Source organism: Nelumbo lutea, chromosome 1, assembly GCF_056320005.1.
Source record: "Nelumbo lutea isolate HS-2025 chromosome 1, American lotus-T2T, whole genome shotgun sequence".
In the NCBI taxonomy this organism is placed as follows: domain Eukaryota; kingdom Viridiplantae; phylum Streptophyta; class Magnoliopsida; order Proteales; family Nelumbonaceae; genus Nelumbo; species Nelumbo lutea.
The window spans coordinates 192,980,217-193,004,156 of NC_142684.1; the positions used below are offsets into that span (position 1 = coordinate 192,980,217).

At 38.2% G+C, this 23,940-nt stretch overlaps 1 protein-coding gene across 1 annotated transcript in view; it reads right to left on the minus strand.

Annotated features, from left to right (window-relative positions):
* The window catches only part of LOC148880096 (uncharacterized), a 30,098-nt gene that overhangs the window by 389 nt on the left and 5,769 nt on the right, over window positions 1-23,940 (minus strand). Inside the window, exons 9-11 of the mRNA XM_088961920.1 lie at window positions 23,695-23,799; window positions 23,558-23,607; window positions 11,952-12,066 (exon numbers count right to left, since the gene is read on the minus strand). Coding sequence (XP_088818046.1) covers window positions 11,952-12,066; window positions 23,558-23,607; window positions 23,695-23,799 — 270 coding nt within the window. The remainder of the gene's footprint in view (window positions 1-11,951; window positions 12,067-23,557; window positions 23,608-23,694; window positions 23,800-23,940) is intronic.

The following is a 23,940-nucleotide window of genomic DNA, read 5'->3' on the forward strand; positions in this document are numbered from 1 at the left end:
TAGGATGGCATTTGCAATAGGGAGAACTTGGGTGCGCTCAACCTGAGCCTTGCCCAAACCCAGGCAGACTTATACACATGCATGCTTATATGCAAAACAAACAAAATTTCTGTTCAAAGGTTTAAACTAATGATACTACATAGGATCGTACAACTTTTTAACACATTGGACCAAATGAGCCCAATTAAACAACCTGAGCCTGGCTTGAGCTTGAACTGTCAATTTAAAGTTCGGGCTGAGCCTGACTTGAGATTGATCATTCAGTTATGTTTAGTACCATATCCTTCATTAAATTATGGGTGCTAAAAACATTTCTTATTATATTCATAAAAAAAAAAATACATTTCTTATTACATCCACAAAAGTCTTTTTCAATCTACCCTTGGCACTTTCAGCCCCTTCTGTAGATGGTCTTTTTAAGCACATATCCTTTCTAAGTTTTACCACTCCATCTAAGCATTGGCATTTCTGCCACTCATTTTTTGGACATGTTATCTATTAACTAATACACTGCTACATATAACACAGTTGGCCTTACAACTATTTTATAAAATTTTCATTTTAACCAAAGTGGTATTTGCCTATCATATGAGACTTCAGATGTGACATTCCATTACATGTCATTAACAAACATCAGGCACACTAAGACATCTTGAATATGTTTAGTCAATTCATCTATGACTAGTGCAAATAAGGACCAAGTGTTAAAACCTTGGTAAAAAACCATTGTAACTGTAAAATTTCATGTCTTTCCCACAAGTTTTCTAACATTGTTTTGGACGAGTGGTAAACAGATTGTATTAATAAATATAAGAGGGTGAGAAACCCTCGGCATATACAAAAAGGTGCCTATATATGCACAGAGAACTTTACATTCAGGTCCACACCTATTTGCCTCTCATACATATGCTTTTCCTCAGATCTAAGGCCCCGTTTGGTTCGCAGAAATAGGGGTCTGGAATCGGAATCGAATGGGCTATTCCGATTCCAACTGTTTGGTTGGGCGGAATCAGAATCTCATTCCCTTTCCCGCTGTAATGGCATTCCCCCATTTGAGGGAATGGCGATTCCCTGCCCCTCCCTTGAGAATGAAATCTCACTTTTGCTCCCATTCCTGTCTGAACAAAACAGACTACAGGAATAGACCATTTCTGTTCTGATTCTGACTGCAAACCAAATGGACCCTAAGATCAATGAAAACCATATGGAGATCTCTCTTCCTCTCTAAACTTCTCTATCAATCGTCTTAATGAAAAGATGGATTTCATGATTACACCTCAATAGTGCACATCTAAAATAGCATCATGTTACATCCTTACTGCTCTAGTGCCCAAAAGGAATCTTGAATACCTAAGGAAGCTAATGTAATTCATGTAACAGCAAGGAAACCCCCCCCCCAACACCCTCGGGCAATTGCAAAATGCCAGACATACCTATGACTTCAAAAGATGGTGTAGAGAGAATAAACAGCATATTTTTCTACATCATAAGTCCTCTCAAGAGGAATGGCACTGGATTTCTGGCTTTTTGGTTTACTGGGGTTGCATGAGAAGTTAGAAAGGGGACAGCTTGATGGATTATGCATTATGGACTGAACCAGTGGGATAGGTATTTTATGGAAATGGTTCTATATACCATTTTGTGGGGCAATCTGGAGAGAGCAGTTTTTAATAATAGAACATATAATGATAGTAAACCTACACATTTGGCCATAGGGCCAAGGTAGAAATTCAAGGTATTTGTTCAGGCATGACTTAATTGTGGATGAAAACCTAGATTGAGTAACACTAATTGTGTAACGTACTAACATGAGCAGTTCCTGTCATGTTGTTCACCCCACCCTATACATATGGTATTGGTAGGAGTTAGTAGACTAGGACAACACTAAGTATAGTAATGGAACCAAGTCCACAATGACATAATTATGCACTAAAGAAAAAAGCAAACTGATTTAAAGAGTCAAATTCTCATTCCTTTGTATGCTTCACAGCTATTTCATCCCTTGATCAAGAGGAACTGATAGTTCAGGGGAACGATAGGTTGGAGATTCAGTGGACAAGAGTTCAGTCTGCAGTCATTATGAAACCCACTTCAAGAAGGGGGGCTGCATTGAGAGATGTGCATGGGAAAAAAACATGGTAAAGACAAGACACTTCGACCAGAAAAAACCCTGAGTACATGTTTTTATTCATAAAGAGAAATCAAATGGATTTCAAGGGGAGTTTTTTGGAACATGTCAATAAGCTAGCCCCATGCTTCAAGTTGTCTCATGCACCTCGCGCATGAGACAACTAGGGAACAGTTGTACTGGGCCCAATAGTAAATTTATGATGTTTCTGTATCAATGAGTGAGGCTGCACCTCGCGCCTCATTTTGGGATGCTTGTAACAAACTATTTATCATTTGCTTCTAATGAAATCAATTGAATTTTATCTATAAAAAAAAGGCAATTAAAGTTATAAAATAAAAAAAAAAAGTTGTCTCATGCCATAGATAAATCCAGACACACAAGAAATATGTTATACAAGCATATTCACATCTTTATGCACATAAGATACACACACACATTGATGAATTTCATAGGCGGCTAGGTAACAAGGCACTCCTATCACCTACCTTCTCCTTGGCACCTTGAAAACTACGACATCGCATATATTTGTTTTAATATGAATTCTATAGTTTTGAGATTTTGGAATTTGGATCCATGACCATAAGAGTTCGGCAAAAGTTTTAAATGCTGTCTACCAACCTGACACAACCCCCCTCCTTTATCCGGGCTTGGGACCGGCAGTGTAGGATAAGCCCACACTGGCAGAGTTTGAGAGAGTGATAAAATGAGAAAAATAGAAAAAGATGGTTTGGTAAGGTGCATAGAAGACCACCTACAGCACCCATAAGAAGAAGTGATCTGCTATAAGTTAAAAGAGCTAGGAAGGCTAGGGGCAGACCAAAAAGGACATGGGTCAAAATAGTAAGAAATGATTTAAGCACTCAAAATTAACAATGGATAAACTGAAAAAAAAAAAAATAACAACGAATATGGCGTTAAGCAGAACAAAATAGCAAAAAAAAAGATTCATTTGCCAACACCATATAGTTGGGAAAAGGCTAGATGATGATGTTTTTGAAATTTTATTTTTTATTTTACTTTATGCTTGGAATTTTTTTAACCTGAAAAAATTATCCATCTACTTAATTTGCATAAATCCTATTTTTGAAAATTTATTTTTTAATTTACTTCATGCTTGGAATTTTTTACCTGAATATCCATTTACATAATTTGCACAAGTCCTATTTTATTCATACAAATACAACAAACTGAACTTATTTATGATTTCCTTATACATTTTTTGATACAATTTGTTTCTTGTATAGTACATTTCTATACTTATTTTATACACATATTCTTTTTAATAAAACGTTAAATTTTATTTTGTATTTTATTTTACATTCATAACCTTTTCTATCTAAATAAAATAATATTGTATTAATAATTTCTATGTTATTTATCTTTATATTTTTTTATAGAAAAATCACAATAATCAATTTTAGCTATAGATTGGTGGGTCCCATTATGACTTGTAATTGGATGAACATATAGATGAAACAATGTTTTAAAATGCATAGACATGATGCAAGGCATTCCATTACCCAGAGACGTGAGGTATAGTTCTTGAGGTGTGTACCAGAGGTGTACACCTCATTCATCTGAGGCATATACCTCAAAGGCACCCACACATCCAACATACACCTCGTAGCATTTTTTTGAGCACCTTGCATTGAGCCTTGAGGTGTGCATCCAGGCATATGCCTCGCACACCTTTTAGGCCTTGTTAGTTTTTACTTACCTGGGTAAGTGCATTTATCCAGGCAAGTGTTTCCCAAGTAAACCTTGCTTGGGTAATAAGCATGCTTCCAGCATTCTTGTACACTTAACGGTTACCCGACAGACCCGAACCGTTTTATAACGGTTCTAGATCTATGAATCACTCCAATGGGTCAATTCTGGTTCTAATTTTTCTGTCTCGGTTATTATCGGTTTGGGACCGGTTTTGGCTGTCCTGAACCAACTAGACCCAAACCGATTATATATACCTATTATATTTTACATATTTTGTTATTCTACATGTAATACAAGTATTTTGTATATCTAATATTGTAATTTTAGGCACGTTTAAAACCTAAAACCCTTTACATTTTCCAGTTTGTCACATTTACTGATAATAGGTTATTGAATAAAATATTTTTTTCTTATAAATAAATATAGGTCTTAAGTATTAATAGGGTTTTTTTGTTTAATCAGGTTCAATCGGGTTATACCGATTGTCCCAATTACTAAATGGTTCAGTACCAGTTTTGAAATAATAGAACTGATCAGGTCTGGTTCGATTCCAATACTATCGGTTTGGAACGGCTCTACCCTGTCCAGAAACAGACCCGGACCGCTGACAGCCCTAGGTCAAGAGAGAGGTGAGAGGGCAAGAGCGCTTACCAACATGGTTCAGCAGATGGATAATTGATCAACCCAAGTTAAGGGAAGGTATCAGTTACACCCTCAAGAATTCTCATTTACCATGGGACCCAATACAAAAAAAGAACGGTTGTGGTCAGCTTACCAGTTAACCAACTTACCCCCGCAAACAAAGGAGGCCTTAAAACATTGTAATGAAGATACTATTATCACATGTGGACATGTGATTTCTTTGGGTTGAGAGTTATACAAGATTCTTTAGGGGCATTCTACAACATGAATTGTTTTTCTGGTTTCCAAAACAAACCAAAACCATCCAATTTAAAAATAGATTGTTTCTCAAAACGAACATGTTCTCCGTTGTGTATGTGTTTTTTGTTTTCAAAATTGAAACCAAAAACATGTTATTGAATTTCTGGTTTTAAAAAACATGTTTTTATTTGGTTATTTAACATCATGTTCCATAAATCATATAATTCTACACTACAATTTTTTTTTTGTTTTAAAAACCATTATTGATGGTTCAAAAAATGTGAAATTGTTTTTTGAAAGAAAACCTATTAGTTTTTGCCTTTCAAAACAAAAACAAAGTTCAAGAACATGTTTTTGTTTTTTGCTGATATGGCAATTTCAAAGCAAATGAAAACAAAAGGCATTCATATTGTATAACACCCCCTTAGTCTAACCAGATAAATAAGCCAGCTTTTTTTAAATTTTGACCAACATTATAGATTAATATATTTTTATTATTTTACTTTTCCAAATTCAATGTCACATAAATGAGGCACACGCCTCACCAATTCTAGGCACGATACAATGAGGTATACGCCTCATCACAATTAGGGAATAAGCCTCTTGCTGGGTATGAAAAGTAGGTGAGGCAAGGCAATTTGGCTCCACCTCACCTCAAGGCATATACCACATGCCTCACCTCATCCGCCTCTTAAAACATTGAGTCAGATGGACCATTCGAGTTTCATTATCAAATCAAAGTAGAGCCTTGGCCTCTAGAGTGAACATCTCGTTGAGTTGGATTCTGGAGAGATCAGCTCTCTCTAGATAATAAACCTGCTAGATGAGGATTCAAGTGTTCTTTGCATCATTACAAGTGCTTGTTGAATAAGATTTCTTGATTAACCACATCAAGAGAGATTATAAATATTAGCTTCTCTCATCCAGCCACCAATGTCATAAAACTAAATTCTAATGACGGAAAACCGAGTAATCCAGGGAAGAATATTTATAAATAGTGATGGTGCTTTTAAAGAGCACCATGAGTTTGAAAATGTTAAAATATTCTTGGGTGGGGTTAAAATGGCATTGAAAGAACAAACTACTAGTGTTAAAATATTATTGGGGGAAACAATACATTATTAATACACAAGGCAAATATGCCATCTAGAACAAGAAGACCCAAAGATAGGGGTGATCATGGGCCAAGCATAGGCCAGACTTTGCTCTTGTGATATGGTTATAGCCTGAGCCCAGGTCCAGCCCAGCCTGGGTTTCCAGGCCTATGGCTTTTATATATAAAATATTAAATATATAATATTTTTATTTAATGTGTATAAAATTTATATATAATATGTATTATAGGTGTCATATTATAATATTTATTATAAAATAAGATAAAATTACATATATAAACAAGTGCGGGTCAGGCCTAATGTATTGGACCTAGGCCTGGCCCTAAAATTTGTGGGCCTGATGCAGGCCCGAGAAGTGCTTGAAATGATCACCCCTACTCAAAGGCCCCACTTAATGTCCAGAAAAACATAAGTCCAAGTTGGAGTAGGATGGTAACTATAAGACACGTTTTGGGGCAGGGGCAGGATCAAGGTTGGAGACTAATTGATGAATTGAGGGAGGATATGATGAATGTGAGAAGGGAGGGGGTTGATGCCCCTAAGCATTATGAAGCTAAAAGAAAGGACATAATTGGCACTTATTGCAAACACATGACCTAACTATTTAACATGCATAAAAGCTCATAAACGTTTGAAAGTTATTTTCTCATTCAGATCCAAATCTTCATTTCATATTTATTCACATATTTGTAAATGTTCTTGTGTTACCAATAATAACCCAGATAAAAAGCAAGTCCTTCGTCCAGTTTCAATACTTGAATCCGCACTCAAAAGACTGAAAGTAACTTAGGTGTTTCAAAAGGTAGGAAACATTTTGAAAAAAAAAAAAAAGAAATCCATGGCAATATGATATTTGTAATTTTTCTGGTAATAAAAGAGAATTTTCTTAAAATAAAAAAGAAAATACAGAAGATACAAAAGACCAGCCCCATCTAAAAAAACACAACATCCAGACACGTGACAAGAAGATACAAGGTGAGAGATGGGTCAAGGGTATGATTTTGGGAGGAAGAGGAGTGTAGGGAAGTTGTGTGAGCTATGCCCAAGGTTATACAGGTTGACTGATTATCAAGTTATGGTCAGTCAATGTTATGAGATGAGGGGTGATCAGGTCATGTGAAGTCCTAAATTTAGAAGACCCCTGCTGAATCAGGAAGTGGAAGAATGTTTCCAAACCAAACCAGTAACACTGGTTTTTGGAAAACTCTGAACCGAAACTGAACTGAAGCCAATTGGCTAACTGGCTGATCGGTTTGGTTTTCAACAGGTTCAATTAATTAGTTTTTTGGTTTTTATAATATATATTATAAATAAATATACAATATAAATACTATAAATAAAATATATTTAAAATAATAAATAATATATTATATACTATAAATAATGTATTTCTATATATAATACATATATATTTATTTATAATATATAAATAATACAAAATATATATGAAATATATATATAATAAACATAAATATATATAAGTATATATACCAGTCAGTTTGGTTAGCCGCCTGTTTTTCATATTAGTTAACCAAAACCTAGCCAACCGGTTCGGTTAACCGCAATTTTCAGTTCAATTTTTCAGTTTTTGATGATCACCCCTAGCCAGAGGTTTCAGCTTCTTCAAGGAATGGTCTATTGGTGAACTGGAAAGAGTATAGGGATGGAAAGTTTACAGCGAAGTCTTTTTACCTGGTTTAGTCAAAGATCAGCTGGATTCAGGTTAGGTGGAAGCAGTATGGGGAAATCCAGTTCCTCCTAGAGTGGAAGCTTTTGAATGATTGGTAGCCTTGGACAGTTTTTTTTTATAGGAAACAGTAACTTTCATTAGATAAAACCAAAAGAAACAACTGTCACCTTCCAAAGAAAAGGTGACCCCTGAATAACAAAAATCTTACAACACTGCACAAAACAAAAACTCCCGATTCACCCCCTGTTTTGCTAGGTAGTCAGCTAAAGCATTTGCTGACCTCCTAGACCAATATAGTTTTGCATCCAGCTCCCTTGTGAGGCTCAATAATTCCCTTACCTGTTTGTCTAAGGGACCACGTTCCCAACTATTTGATTGCATCCAACCTCTACTAATTTTGAATCCCCCTCCACTTCCAACTGTTGGAAACCCAATTGCTTGGCCCATCAAAACTTCAGCTCTAAGCGAGCCCCCCACACCTATTGGGCCAGAATACAGAGATAAGATTTTTCCTTCCGCATCTCTAAACACACCCCCTATTCCCGAATGTCCGGGGTTCCCAATAGAGCTGCCATCAAAGTTCAGTTTGACATGACACTGCAAAGGAGGAGACCAAACTGCTTTTATGGTAGGTGATGAAGTAGAAGATCTTGCTAAAATATTCCACCTCTAATCAAATCATCTATAGAGACATCCTTGAACAAGTCAAGAGTTTTCAGCCAATGTACTGCCTTAATGATGATCCCTTCAATAACTTCAGAAGCTGATTTTTCTTTCCCTTGGAAAATCCTATTGTGTCTCTCTTCCCATACTGCCCACAAGATAGCTGCCCTCGTTGTTCTCCACATCACCCTTCCTTTCTTCTTTGGTTGTCGAAAAAAGCTAGGGTCAAATAAATCCGCTACATTTGTGGGAGGATTCCACCTACAATCAAAGAGAGAGGAGAACCAATCCCAAATTAGAGCACTAAAAGGACAAGAAATTAATAGGTGATTCAGTGTCTCACCATTCCTCAAACAAAGGATACAGACATGAGGTGACAAGCACCAATTTGGTCTCTTTCTTTGAAGCACCTCCAAGGTATTGATTTTTTCGAGAATCACTTCCCAACAAAAAGCCCTTACTTTTGGGGGGACCAGAGTGCTCCAAACTTCTTTAACAGGAAAAGATGAAACCGGGTTAGGAGAAAAGACCAAGGAATTGAAAAATGAAGAACAAGAAAAACTACCTGTAGAAGTTTCTGCCCAAACTCTACTGTCTGGAGAGGAGTGGTCTAGAAAAACTGAACTTAGAAGAGAAAAAATATCAATTGCTGATTCCACTTTTGAGTCCCTCAAACCACTCCTTAGTCCCAGATCCCCCAGAAGTACGAAAAGAAGAGATAAATTTAAATTTTTTCAAAGAAAGGGAATAAAGGTTCGGGAATCTATCCTTAAGAGGAGATTCCCCAATCCATAAGTCTTCCCAAAAAAGAATTTTATTACCCACACAAGCATCATACCTGATGAAAGGATAGAATAAAGGCAAGATACCAACAATATCTTTCCACGGGGAACAACGCGAAACCCTTGGGTCGGGTCCAGCGTCCCATCCATTTGCTGCCATTCCATGAATGCTTATTATCACCTTATGCCATAGACTCTCTTGCTCCTTAGGAAACCTCCATAACCATTTGCCTAACAAAGCTGCACTTCTTATTCTAATATTTCCAATCCCTAAACCCCCTTTGTCTTTCTTTCTAGACACCACTTCCCATTTTACCCTATGATCCTTTTTGGTATCTCCAGGCTCCCAAAGAAAATCTCTCATTTTTTTCAAACTGGTTTGCAATCTTAACAGGCAATTTGAAGGTAGACAAAAAGTACACTGGCAAATTTGCTAGTGTTGACTTAATTAGAGTTATCTTTTCTGTTCAGACTACTTAAAAAGAAGGGGCTTCAACTTGGTAAGCTAGTGTTATCTTTTCGGTTCAGAAGAAGAGACTGTTTATCATTTGTTCTACTCCTGCAAGTGTGCAAATTTTATATGGAAGTTCTATTCTGTCCTATTTGGAGTTAGTGTTTTCCAGCCAAGGACATCAGATGAGTTGTTCTCTAAATGGCCAAGGATCAATGGAAGCAGGAAATCAAGGATAGTATGGAGCTGTATCCCATTTTCTGTGTGCTGGGCTTTCTGGAATGAAAGGAAAAGGAGATTGTTTGAAGGCAAGTCCAAATACATCAAGCTTCTGGTGGCCTTGGTTGGGCAATTTGTGCCAGATTGGATTTTGGTGCTCCTTGAATTCGAACAAATTAGCAGATCTGATTTGGGGGGAGAAATTTTGGAATGTTGTTGAAATTCAGAACTGTAATAGTGAGCAGTTTGTCTTTTTTAGTCCTTAGTAGTTTTGTATTGCTGAGGTGCCATCTTGTCACCTCTTAAATTGTACCTCTTTTTCTTTTTAATAAAATTTTTCTTCATTCTTAAAAAAAAAAAAAAAAAAAAAAGATACAAGCACCAAAAGACATCCTCCCTACAAAACATAAACAAGATATGAACATCACGTTCAAAGTATCGACACAATACACCCCATATCAGGTGTATCATATTGTATCGGCAAGGTGCCAAAACGCTTTTTTAAGGATAATCCCAAAACCTCTAATTTTATACATTAAACCATGTTTAACCTTCCCCCCTTCCATATTTTTGAAAAAAAAAAAAAGCTAAAAAAAGGTAATGTGTGTCGACACTTTGAACCTTAACATCACCCCACAACTTTTTTTTTGATAAATGATGATAATTTTATTATATCATAAATAGGTTTTGAGATTGAAAGATCAGACATCCCTCGAACTCACGCCTCCCCAAACAAGATACAAGGAAAAAAAAAAAAAGCAACACAGATCACAATTGAGCACAGAAAAGGTCTTCCCCGTTTGCCCCTTGCATGGCTGACACATCCGCCAAAGCATTTGTTGATCTTCCCACCCACTGTATAGAAGTAGACATATTCCTTATCAGCCATTTGAACTTCTAGATTTCATTTTGGTAACATCAAGCAGCATTCTGGGGGTTATTCAGCCAGCCCACAACTACTTTTGAGTCCCCTTCAATTATCAACTGCTTTACCCCTATCTGGTCTGCAAAAAGAATCCCTTGGACAGCAACTAGTAATTCTGCCCTAAGAGAATCTCCATGTCCCAGAGGAGATTCTCAATACCCACCCACCCCCATTACAGAGGGTCCTAGATTGCCTAGGCTGCTCCCATCAAAGTTCAGCTTCACAGATCCTGCAGATGGGGGAAGCCACATCACAGCTGCCCTGATCTTAGTGAAGGAGCAACTTACTACTGATAACCAGGTTTCTCCATTGCTACACTGGAAGAAACCTGCAAACCAGTGGAACCAAATCCATGTCCACACTCTGGACAGATGCCCCATAAAAGCAGTTGCTTCCTCCACTTTAAGCTTTGTTTGCTAATGTCATTTTTATATATCATATATTCAATGTTCAATGACTAATTATCTCAACCCCATGAACAACAAGAATACCAACATTATGGAGGGAGGGAAAAAACTTGGAGTTGGCAGCACTCAATTAAAGGAGTCAAAGGATGCAAGGCCTTGCATATGAAGCTACAATTGAACCACACAACAAAGCAATCCCTAGTCGAGAATCAACAGAAATGAAAATTGCACTTCTGTTGCAAATACCAACTTCCCCCCGAAAAAAAATTGTCCCAATAACTGACACTCCAGAAAAGAAGCCCTAATAGACATAACATAACACCATATCTTGAAACTAGGACTGGACTGCTAACTCTGAACCTTCATAAAAGCCAGCTATAATATGCAGGTAGGTCCAGGACATTCAAACTACTTAAGTTTATAACCACCTTCTGCCTGAGCTTGACCCCTTTAACCAGGCCATGTTTGGATACCTAAAGAGATATATTTAAGCATAAGGACAGAAAAATAAAGATTTCTCATAGTCTTGTCATTTTATTTTTCTTCCATTTTCCTCATCTTCTTACTGTTGGTCAAAACAGAGAAAACCTCTAAAGTTTCAGAGCCTAGCAACCAAACCTGGGATAAAAATTTTTTCAGGAGGATCATCAGAGAAATATGAAATGTAATTTCCTCAGTATCTCAAGATTGTCTGTTAATAAATTAACCTCAACTTTTTTATCTTATACCTTGTATAGTTTCTTAATTTCCTGCTTGATTATTACTGTCAACTGGCTTGTATAGTTTCTTAATTTCTGGTCTAAAATTTTCATTTTCTAGGATCTTCCTTAAATGTATCCATTCTGAAATCTCTTTTTTTAGGTAATGAACACTGGCACCAAAGGTTCTTACAATCCAACATGTGTAACTCAAAGTGCTCAAGATTAGGCTCATAAAATAAAATGAAAGCAACCAAAAAGCGCATTCCAGATATTACCTGAGGGCTAGTTACAAGCCTTGAACTACCAACGGATGGCTGTTGTGAACTATGCCGCTGGGGCTGGTTTTCAAACTCCTGTTGTTGTAGAGCTATTGCAAGTTGAAGATCCGAACTGCCAAAAGTTACAGCACAAATAGGAGAGGATTAATAAACAATAAACAGGCAATATTAAAAACACTACAAAAAAGTAAGAAGGATTTTCTCATATGAAGGCATTAAACACTTTATAAAACAATGTTATTAAGCATAGAATGGATAAATTCCATGTCATTTCCCCAAGGGGTCAACTGCAGTCAAGGCATCTTCAAGATTTCAGAAACCAGTCCATGTTCTTAAGGAGTTATCTTCTCATAATGAAGCCTAAGCAAATGCAAAGAATGACACTCATTCAAGAGTATCTATTATCCGTTATGCCCATCTACAAACTCTTTATTTCCTAAAAATCCCAGACACATGCTCAAGTTACATCTTGCCAAATTTAATTAATTTTTTATCAATGACAAGATTTCATTAAAATCCAAGAAGAATTACAGAGCAGAGAGGTAACATTTCTTACCTCTCCTCACCAGAATTAAAAATATAATACAAATTACAGTTGTGCCCAAAACATTTGATTTCTTCCCACCCCTTGTTTTGCTAGAACATCAGCAAAAGCATTAGCAGTCCTTTTGACCCAGCTGAATTTCACTTGTGTAAACCATTTGAATTTCTTCCTCTCACCATTGTAGATCCAAAAGCCGGTCAATGTTTTAAAAGCATAGGGGTCAATTTGCGCCTGAGGCGCACACCGTTTTATTCAAGGTGCAAAAAATTAAAAAAAAAAAAAGCTAAAAATAAAAAATGTCAACAAATAAAAAAAAAAAGCCAAAAGTTTCAAAAAAAATGCAAAAAAATATAAATATTAAACATAATATTAATAAAAATATAAACTTAAATTTTAAAATAAATGTTTTAAAAACATATTATCTAAAATTAAAATACATAAATATAACATGTAAAGCATATTCAAATGAGAATTTAAAAATAAAATCAAATATATAAAACATTTTCAAGCATATAAAACCCACAATCTCTTTTTTTTCTCAATTGCATTACTTCAAGTAGCTAATGTGATGTAAAACATATTACATTCCTGATTCTACGAGATGCCTTTGTGCCACACCCCTCGAGGCAAGCCCAAACAAGTCCACATTAGGTCTTAAATTCTTAGTTCTCACACAAAAATAATGATTTATAGTTTTAATTGCTTTTTAAGAAGATATTTTATTAGGACAAATGAATGAACAACATTACCAAATAGGGGGTAATGTGGACTTGTTTGGGCTTGCCTCAAGGGGCGCGATACAGGGGTCCACGGGTGAAGCCCCCGACCCAGCCGCTAGACACAAAAAAAAAAAATGCAAAGACATCAAATTTTCAAAAAGGCACACGCCTGGGATAAGGCACAAGGCGCACCAGGCATGTGCCCTTTGAAAGGGCTGCGCCTAGGACCTAGGCGAGGCACCTACCCTAAAATGCGCCTTGCCTATGCACCTAGGTACACCTTTTAAATCACTGAAGCCAGTTCCTCCCTTTTCTCTCCCACACCAATTGGACCTGATAATAACCCAATAATCTTTCCATCCTTATTCCTAAACACACCACCAATACTAGGACCTGAATTTCCTGCACTACTCCCATCAACATTTAACTTTATAAAACCATTATCCAATGGAGTCCAAAGGGATCTTAAAACAGTCTTATAACAATCTGAACTAGCCACAGCCTTCCAGTTATTCATAGCATCAACTGAGGAGAAATCAACAAAAAGCTCCAAAGTCTTCACCCAATGGACCACTCTAATCAGAATCCTCTCAATAATTCCCTATTCGCTTCTTTCCTTTTCAGAGAAAATTCTGCCATCTTGGAGTTTTGTTCTTCCCAAATAGTCCACCTCACTGCAGCTCTTACACATCTCCACAGCAATCTTCCTCTTTTCTTAGGCCACCAAAAGAAAGTAGAGGTAAACAGGCTTTGCACATTACGTGGGGGAGTCCACCTACACCCAAACAAGGAAAAAAACCACTGCCAAACAGATTTAACAAAGGGACAAGAGATTAATAAGTGGAAGCAAGTTTCTCCATTAGCCTTACAAAGAACACACCAGCGTGGGGATAAGCTCCATTTGGGTCTTTTCATTTGAAGTAGATCAAAAGTATTTATTCTTTCCAGGAAGACCTCCCAATAAAAGCCTCCAATTCTTGGAGGGACAGGTTTACACCAAACCTCCTTAACATGAAATGCAAAGCACAAGCTATTAGAGGGTTGGATTAGAACCTTAAAAAAGGAGCCACAAGAGAAAACACCAGAGGAGGAGAGGGTCCAAATACAACTATCTGAACTGCAAGGGACCAAAAACAACCCATCAAGGACCTGAAGCAAGTCCAAAACATCAATTAGCTCTAAATCCCCTACACCCCTTCTCAAGCCCAAATCCCAATCAAGGTCAAGTCTTGAATTTCAAGGGAAGGTTCCCCACCCAAACATGTTCCCAAAATTTTATATCAGTTTCAGAACAATGGCCATACCTGACAAAAGGCAAGAACAGCATAACAGCATGGATAACCTTCCAAGGAGAGGCACAAGTAGCCCTAGAATGAACACCAGTATGGCAGTATCCCAACCATCAGCCGCAAGCCCATGAATACTTACCACCACTTTTGCCCAAAGTTTATCTTTATCCATAGGTAATGTCCACCGCCATTTACCCAATAATGCCAACCTTTGTAATAAATTATATAGTTCTAGACCACCAAACTCCTTACTCCTACAAACCACTTCCCAACAAACTCTATGGTCCCTTTTTCCTCCCCTGCCTCCCACAAGAAGTCCCTCATCATCTTTTCCAATCTTCTGCCAACACCCACTAGCATCTTCAACACTGACATGAAATAGATAGCTAGCTATAGCCCTACAAACCACTTCCCAAGTAACTTTATGGTCCCTTTTTCCCTCCCTTGGCTCCCACTGCAATCTATCTTCTAGAAGGTAAGGCAGCTATAGCCCCCCAAGCTTTGAAGAAATCATCAATCTTAAAGTCTGAGAACAGATTCAAGGCCATAACCCAATGTGCAACTCGCCCACTCTTAGGGTTATGACCTCAATCATGACCATCTTCATATTCCGTTAGATCATCTTTAATTATTTCTGTAACCCTATTACACAGTATAACTAGCCTCTCCCAACTGGTATTCCAACAGCTCTTTTTAAGAAGTGTGAATCTTCTTCCCTACATCTAAGTTCATTGATGCACCCCCACACACACCATTAATTGCCAAAAAAAATTAATTAAGTTTCTAACATCTACAGATTTTTTTTACAATATGTTAATGATTTATAAGAACATAAAATTCTACATATTTTTGAAGTGTTAATGCTAGAGTATACCTACAAGTGTTTCATGCAGTATCTGGTGTTATATCAGGCCATAGTTGTCAAGCGATGCCTAGGCGATAAGGCGTTATTGGAGAGTTGCCTAACCCAAATGCTTACATATTTATACGAAAGACACCACACAATATTTTACATTTTTATTTTATTTTATTAATAGTAGTACAATAAATATTGTTAAACTAAATTATTTATTGTGGGTTTATAGTATTAATATTGTTTTTTTAAGAATGAGTAAATAATTTTATTAAAGAGAATAAAGAAGAGTACAATCAGCCTTGGAGGCACGAGATGCCACCTCCCCTTTAGGATGAGTAGACCCAATGACTTGACTGAGAAGCAGCTGTACAAGGCCTACAAATTGCCAACCAACTTGGGGTGCACTCCAAGGTGGTAGTGGATTGGCTGCTGAATCTGAACAGTGCCGTTTGGGGCTAGATAGACCTCTTGAAAAAAGTAAAATGGGTCACAAGGAATATGTCAGTCAACTTCAAGTGGATTAGCAGATTAGCAAATGCCTTGGCAAACTCTTTGGCTAAACAAGGGGCTTCTCGGGCTTCTTTGTATTGGGCTAATTTATAGTATTAATATTGTTATTCTTATTCTAGTTTCTTTTTGTTATTTTCTTATCTGTTTTGAGTTCAATCAAGACACAAGTCAGTGACATAGTCTTGAACCCTTTAGGACTTTAAAACCTAAATTGGTAAGTTTGGTGTTTGGAGAATCCCTTGGTGAGGCCTTACCCCTCCTGTTCCGGTGTTTGGAAAATCCCTTGGTTCAGGGGATAGATGTCAAATTGTCAATTTGGAGGATGAATGGAGCTGGAAGTGGAGTGGTAATGGCTGCTTCTCAATCCAGTCATTGGCCCTCAAACTTAGCAGTTCAGGCTCTACGGGCTTTCCTATCAATCAGATCTGGAATCCAATCAGCCCTTCCAAATCTAATTTTCTAGTTTGGAATATGGTTCTAAATAAGTGCCTTTCTAGAACTAATTTGGAAAGAAGAGGTTTACAGCTTCCTGATGTATCTTGTGGGCTTTGTCGCCTTCTGCCCAAATCTACAGATCACCTTTGCCTCCACTGCCCACTTCCATCTCAGGTGTGGGAGAACTTCCTGAATGTTGTGTGGATCTGTTGGGTTATGCCGGGCACTCTCAAAGACCTTCTGTGCTGCTCGAAGATCAGGGGTCTCAAGAAGAAAGGAAAGTTGGCGTAGAGAACTATTCCAGCAGCTTTCCTATGGTCCATTTGGTCTGAAAGAAACAACAGAATCTTTTGTAACAAATTCAAAAATCCAGAGGAGTTGATGCAGGGTGCAGTGAGCAAGCTGATTTCTTGGGTGTCTGTAAACTCTGAATTCAAAGCGTCTAAATGTGCCCCAGTTACTCAGGTCCCAATCCCTGTGGAGTCTGTAATCTGAGTTGATCCTTGGCCAGTCCTTCTCTGGCTAGGATTTAGTTGTATCCTCCTTTCTATTTTGAATAAATTTGCCTTACACCTTTCAAAAAAAAAATAAAAACAACTTGAAGATTTTATCCAATTGACACACAAGAACAATCAATAGGACTTCTTCCTAGGACCAAAACAAGGGCTCAACCCTTATGTTTGTATTTTACTTTCTTATTTTTCTATTCATAAATATGTTAACTTTTTTATCAAATAAATATGTTGACTTTCTATCTATTGATATGGGGTTTATACTTATTTCGTGAGAATTTTGGTGATTATTAGTTAAAGATCACTACTTATTACTATAAAACTTAGGGATCTACCCTAGGATTCATATTTTTTAATTTTAAAAAATGCATCACCTAGGCAACAAGGCACTCCCCTATCGCCTAGCTTCACCTTGGCGCCTTGAAAACTATGTATCAGGCATGTATCATGTCTGACACCAGCACACTAGGAATGCACAAGCATCCAGATGTCACAGGCTGTTATATTGAAAACACATTTTATGATGGTTCAAAGCTGTCTCAGCCTTCATATTAACCAAGAGCAAATTTATGGTAACAGGAAGACGCTGGATATAGAAGAGTTAGCTATAGCTCTGGGCTGCAATGTGGGCAGCCTTACAGCCAGTCTTACGTATACACAACAGACATGAGAATCAGAATCTGAAGCATATCCAGGAGTCTGACACAGCAAGACAAAGAAGTAAGGTCTCATGGATGTCTATTGAAAAGTAATAAACTATTAAAATAATACATATTTTATTGAATTTTAACATTATAAATAGACCTGGCAAAAAGTTGACCCAACCCGCAAACCCGACCTGACCCAACCCGAAAAATAGGGTTAGGGTCTCATATTTTAGCAACCCGAATGTGAAAATGACCCAACCCGACCCGACCCGAAAAAAAACTGGGTTGGGTTGGGTTGGGTCATGGGTCAACCCACTGTCCCGATTGTCAAGTCTAATTGGGATTATTTATGCATTGTTAGAAGTTTTCCACTCTTTAATTTTTTCTATTTAGTCTTTACTTTTTATTGTTTACTCTTTAAATTGTTAAATGTTCAAGTTTTTTTTATATTTGGAATTTTAAGGTTAATTCTTCTAATTTTGACATTTTTCATGTAATTTTTCCATATTTTTTTTCATTTCAATTATTTTTTGGGATGACCCGAATTGACCCATGGGTCAACCCTAACCCGAACATTTAGGGTTAGGGTCTAGCATTTGACAACCCAACCCGAAATTCAACCCGAAAATCAAACCGAAATACCTTGACCCAACTTGAACCCGACCCACCCAACCCGATTGCAAGGTCTAATTATAAACCTATAGAAAAGGGTCTAAACATTGTGTTTGTTATTTTATAACATTTTATAGGGAAAATGGCATTTTGTATTTATTAACTGTTCATTTATGTCGAATAAGCAAGGAAAAAAAAAAGAAAAAAAATGTCACATCCAAGCATCCTTCAAGAATCCATGGAGTATTGGTGTCTAACACATCTCTGACACAGAAATTTACTTTGGTTAGGAGAGACCTTTTTTATGATTAACAGTGTTGATTCCATTCAAAACAGCACCATACTACCCAAAAATACTGGATAGAATGGGACAAAAAATAGCCCAAAGGCAGTAGAGGATTGTAAAGTAAATATTACAAGTTACTCCTTGGTCTGAGTATTCCTCATACAAGATTTTCTCAGGTTATCTGTTATGGGCCCGGGCGTAGGATCTTGTCACGGGTCGATCCACGGGGAGAACCTCTTGCTCCCCCTTGCGCCTTTCCTTGCGTGCAGACCCTATTATGGAAAACCGAATGGGTGATTTGTCCAAGAGACCACCCGAACTCTCCTCACCCTTCTCTTGATTGGAAACTGAATACTTTATTCCCAAATCACAGCTCCTTAAATAGGAGATTACAAGAGGAGACTCCTTACTCCATTCGACTAAGCTAGGACAATCCAACTTTAAATCAAACTCCTACTTCTAACAGACTTCTAACAGAACTCAGTTCCTATCTCTAATAGATAAGTAAGAACAGAACTCCTACTTCTAACAGACTTCTAACAGAACTCAGTTCGTATCTCTAATAGATAAGTAAGAACAGAACTGGAATAAGTAAACTATTGGCGAGCTAGCAAGAAGAGCTAACGTGGCAAGAAAGGCTGTTGTGTGGGCCCCTTCTTCCCACGAATGCATCCACAACATTACTCCCCTCTTGGACTACGAGCTTGTCCTCAAGCTCGAATTCAGGATGGGTGTCGGGAAACACCGTCAAAGGAATCCCGGATAGGTGGAATGACTTTGCCTTCCTGGATCGGGTCCCAATGAAGGGGGTTCATCCTCATCTTCCTCTTGTTTCACCAGGAGGCAGAAAAGTCTCTTGCACTTGTGCCCTGCTGAGTAGAGTTCATCACAATTAAAACATTGCCCCCTCGCCCTACGTTGTACCATCTCAGCCCTGGGCAAGTGCTTAATAGGGGGTGTAACGACGCTGCTCCCCACACTGGATGCTGATCTGGAATTGGTGCTCATCTGTGGCTTCCGTTCTTGGCTGGCTGCTGAATATGGAGCCACTCCGAGTGGTTCCGGGGATGCCCATGCTGATGGAGGCCGCCCTATACTGAAGGTTTCGTGGCCGAGTTGTAGTTTGCGTTCGAAGGCGCGTGCTAGGTTCATGGTTATGACCAGGTTGGGAGGGTGTTGCATCTCCACGTCCACTCTTAGGGGTTCTGCTAGCCCCGCAGTGAACATATCGACTTGCTGATTTGCACGAACCGAGGTTGCTCTGGCGAGAAGGGTTTGGAACTAGCGTTGGTATTCTGCCACGGTTCCAGTTTGCTTGAGGTTGATTAACTCGCCCAGCGGGTTGCTTGTCAACGGTGGTCCAAACCTGAGGAAACAATATGATTTAAATTGTCCCCAACTGAGCCCAGGTTCTTCTTGCTCCAATCGGTAGAACTAGAGCTGTGCCTCTTTTGATAGGTGGAAGGCGGCCAGACTGACCTTATCTTTGTCATCAGTGCGCTGATTACGGAAGAACTGTTCGCAGCGATACAGCCATCCTAACGGGTCTCCGGTGCCGTTGTAAGATGGGAATTCCAGCCAGCCATACTTGGGAATAATTGCGGCTGTCGGGGCAGCGATCTGTTGTTCGCTGGACATCTCTGCCCAATCCGAACGACGACTGTTTGTGGTGGCAATTCCCTCAAAACTTCTTTCCTTGTTGGAGAGGAATGCTTCCAGCAAGCGTCGCAGCTCCCGGACATCATCCTTGACTTCACAAACCTCCATGCTGGTTTCTGCGAGCCTATGTTCCAGTTCGTGGACCCTGGAAGACAGCAGCTCCTATTCCCCCATGACGGTAGGCTCTGATACCAGAATGTTATGGGCCTGGGCGTAGGATCTCGTCACGGGTCGGTCCATGGGGAGAACATGGGGAGAACCTCTTGCTCCCCCTTGCGCCTTCCCTTGCGTGCAAACCCTATTGTGGAAAACCGAATGGGTGATTTGTCCAAGAGACCACCCAAACTCTCCTCACCCTTCTCTTGACTAGAAACTGAATACTTTATTCCCAAACCACAGCTCCTTAAATAGGAGATTACAAGAGGAGACTCCTTACTCCATTCGACCAAGCTAGGACAATCCAACTTTAAATCAAACTCCTACTTCTAATAGAACTCAGTTCCTATCTCTAATAGATAAGTAAGAACAGAACTCCTACTTCTAACAAACTTCTAACAGAACTCAGTTCCTATCTCTAATAGATAAGTAAGAACAGAACTAGATAAGTAAGAATAGAACTGGAATAAGTAAACTATTGGCGAGCTGGCAAGAAGAGCTGACGTGGCAAGATAAGCTGCAGTGTGGGCCCCCCCTCACTGCTGCTGCCAGCGGCGGTAATTCTTCCCACGAATGCATCCACAACATTATCTGTCTTAGCTAAGAAATCTGCCAAAGAATTTGCAGATCTAGAGGGCCATATAAATGAGCTGTTCAGATTGTAACTTAGAGCCTGCACTTGTCTAGGAGAATCCATGCAACACCACTGCCATTTTTTTTCGATAATTATGCAACACCACTGTCATTATAATACATGGGGCTGCCTTTGGAGGACAGAGTCTTTTTACAAATCAATCTGAGAACCAAATGTAAAAGAAGATCCACTTTTTGGAACATTGGATAGAGCCATTACCCAATGCTGGCCCTGGTTATCTGGGTCTTGGGAGGGATGGACTAGGTATGGACCTAAGCTTTAGCAATTTTTTGCACGAAGTGGCAGCTCACAAACTGAAACCTGTTTTTCTCACACTTAGCCCAAGGTTTTACCATTGCTTGCTTGGCCTCTTACTGGAAGGTCGTATGCTAACCAAATCATTTTGTTTTTGATCAGCAACACAGGAATGATTTCATTAATTAGAAAAAAAAAAAAGAAAAAAAAACTATGGATACAACAAGAAGTTGTGAAAGAAACCAGCTTCAATAAGCTGACCCAAATCAAACTTACAAATGAGCCCAAAACATGTGTTCTTTGAACCCCTTGCTTAGCTAAGCTATCTGCCATGCTATTGGCAGATCTCCTCACCCATCTCACACATTCACACGGATTGACATGTCCCTTGACAGCCATTTAACTAACCAAATCATAAATTCACTTTTGATAAAGGATGCTTCAGCGGACATGACCACTCAACTCCTTTCTCTATTCAGAATCCTGGTGGTGGTAGAAACAAAATAATAAATTTGAAAATCATCCAAGAGATTTCCTTTAGCACAATTAACAAGATGAATCAAAGTTCCACTTCATCAGTTTATGTTACATGGACACTTTAAAATAGGTGCTTTACCCATATTGAACACAAATGAACAGCAATAATGACATGGCACTTGAGGATTCTTCTTTCTGTAACATTTATAATATGTGACTAAAGAACCTCAAAGTTGAATGGTAAATTTGAACATAAAAGATATTTTTATATTTCTTTTTCATTAGTTAACCCATCATTTAAAGAGCATAAAATATATCATCAAAAAAAGTAAGCATAGGAGAAATGTCCCCAGATATTATTTTTTTCAGGATTGCTGAGCGCTGTATCCATGTCAGATTCCAAAGCTTCAATCAGTTTCCAAGTAATATAGGTCATCAATTGGGAGAAGGCTTGCTTCCCAAAAAAAAGCTGGAATGCTGGACAACTGGGTTAGAAGGCTTGAGACAAGTCAATATCCCTTTGCTAAGTAAATGGTGGTGGCAAGTCAGTCAAGGAATGGATAATTCATAGTAAAAGGTTATCACAATAAAGTATGGAAGTTGACATTTGGGATGGGAGCTTGTTGAAGATAGGACCTTTATGGGTGTGCAATATAAGTTGAGAGGTGGGGATAAAATCAGCTTTGGGGCTGATACATGATGCAGAAAGCCAGAAATATCCTCGCAAGGTCAATTTTCCAGCTCCATATGATATTATTGTTCATAGAGAATAGGTGGTGTAGGATTGCTATAAAATGGGTCCCATGAGTAGTTCAGCAGGGGAGGTTCTGAAAGAATATCAATGGTCACAATTAAGCATTGGCGCTAAGGCTTCACAAAAAAGTGCACCATACCCAGTTCAAGCTGATTCAAGAATCTGGCAGTGGGATCTGCCACTACCAGATACTTGAGAAACCTCACAATGCTGTAAGACACTTCAGAAAGCAGAAGACTCATCAAAATATTAATATTTCAAGAGTTTTTTCTAGGTTGGTTTGGTTGGGGGAGGTCTACTGGAGCTTCATTTGGAGGTGTTTTGAAGGTTTAGAGTTTGGTTTTGATTGTTTCTTTCTTTTTCTCCTTTTGGGTGATTTCTTATCACCTTCCTTGCCTCTTTTTCTTTTAATAAATTTTATTTCACTTAAAAAAAAAAACAAAAAGAATCTGGCAGTGGGATTCGGGATTCATCTGAAATTGTTCACAGTGTACACACTTTCTCTTGATGTCCCCTCAAAAGGCTCAAAGTCAAAGATGAATTACAGTGTCAACAGAAACATTGGGAGACTACCTAAGGCCAAGCTGTTGGCTAGAGGTATGGCATAACAAAAACCAGATAAGAAGATCGCCACTTTGTCATCCACTGCAAATTCAGGACCCTCTGAGGCAATTTTATTCTTGTGTGTGTGATTACATTTTAAAAGGCAGCTAAACAAAACTTTCTAAAGCTGGCAGAAAAAGAAGGTTAAAGCAAAGAGAAAATATTGAGGAAAGGAAAATCAAACCCATTCCTTCCTCTCTAGATCTATACAGGCCTTCTAGATGCTGTCATAATGGGCCAATAATTAGATTTTGACAAATCTGATGTATTCAGAAAACTCCTCAAGCTAAATAAATGCGAGTTAGAGCCATTCCAGAAAGCCCAAGAACTTGACTGCCAACGCATGTGGACCCCATATGATATGCAAAAGATTCATTCTCAATGCAAATCTTCTCAAGATTATTTTAGACAACTCTTTTCAAGATTTGGTTGGATCCTCAAGATTTGCTGAATATTTCAAAGGACTCAGAATCTAGCAAGCATTTCCCTTATAAGATAATATGCAATATGCACTTGGCACCATTTGACAGTTCCCTTGCATAGTGACATTCATAGATGGGTTTCATGTGTGTATTTAAAATTTAAATACTTAAAACAGTGATGGTTCATCCTTCCAAAAAGGGAAAGGATAGATAGACTGGTGAAGAATAATTACTTTAAAGTTGAACCAGCTCCTGTCGAATTATCTATTCTAGCAATATAGTCCTGGGGCAAAAAAAAAAAAGTTGCATTAATTTCTTGGAAACCACTGATAAAAACTTCAGAATGACTGATGGTCAAAGAGCTCCATACAGCAGTACTAGCCAAAGCATTTTGCTCATCCCAATGGTCATTGACATGATTTTCTACTTTAAACTCCTTAAAGCTGCCCGTCATAAACACTGTATCTCCATTTACCTGAAAAGGCATAGTTCTAAGTTAAGAGTAGAAAACAAGAAATGGCATTTATAACTCCTGGAGAATTTCCCCCTTTGTGGAAAGACAATAGGAATGATGGCAACAAACATTTAGAAAGGTCCACATAGCTCGCAGAAGTAC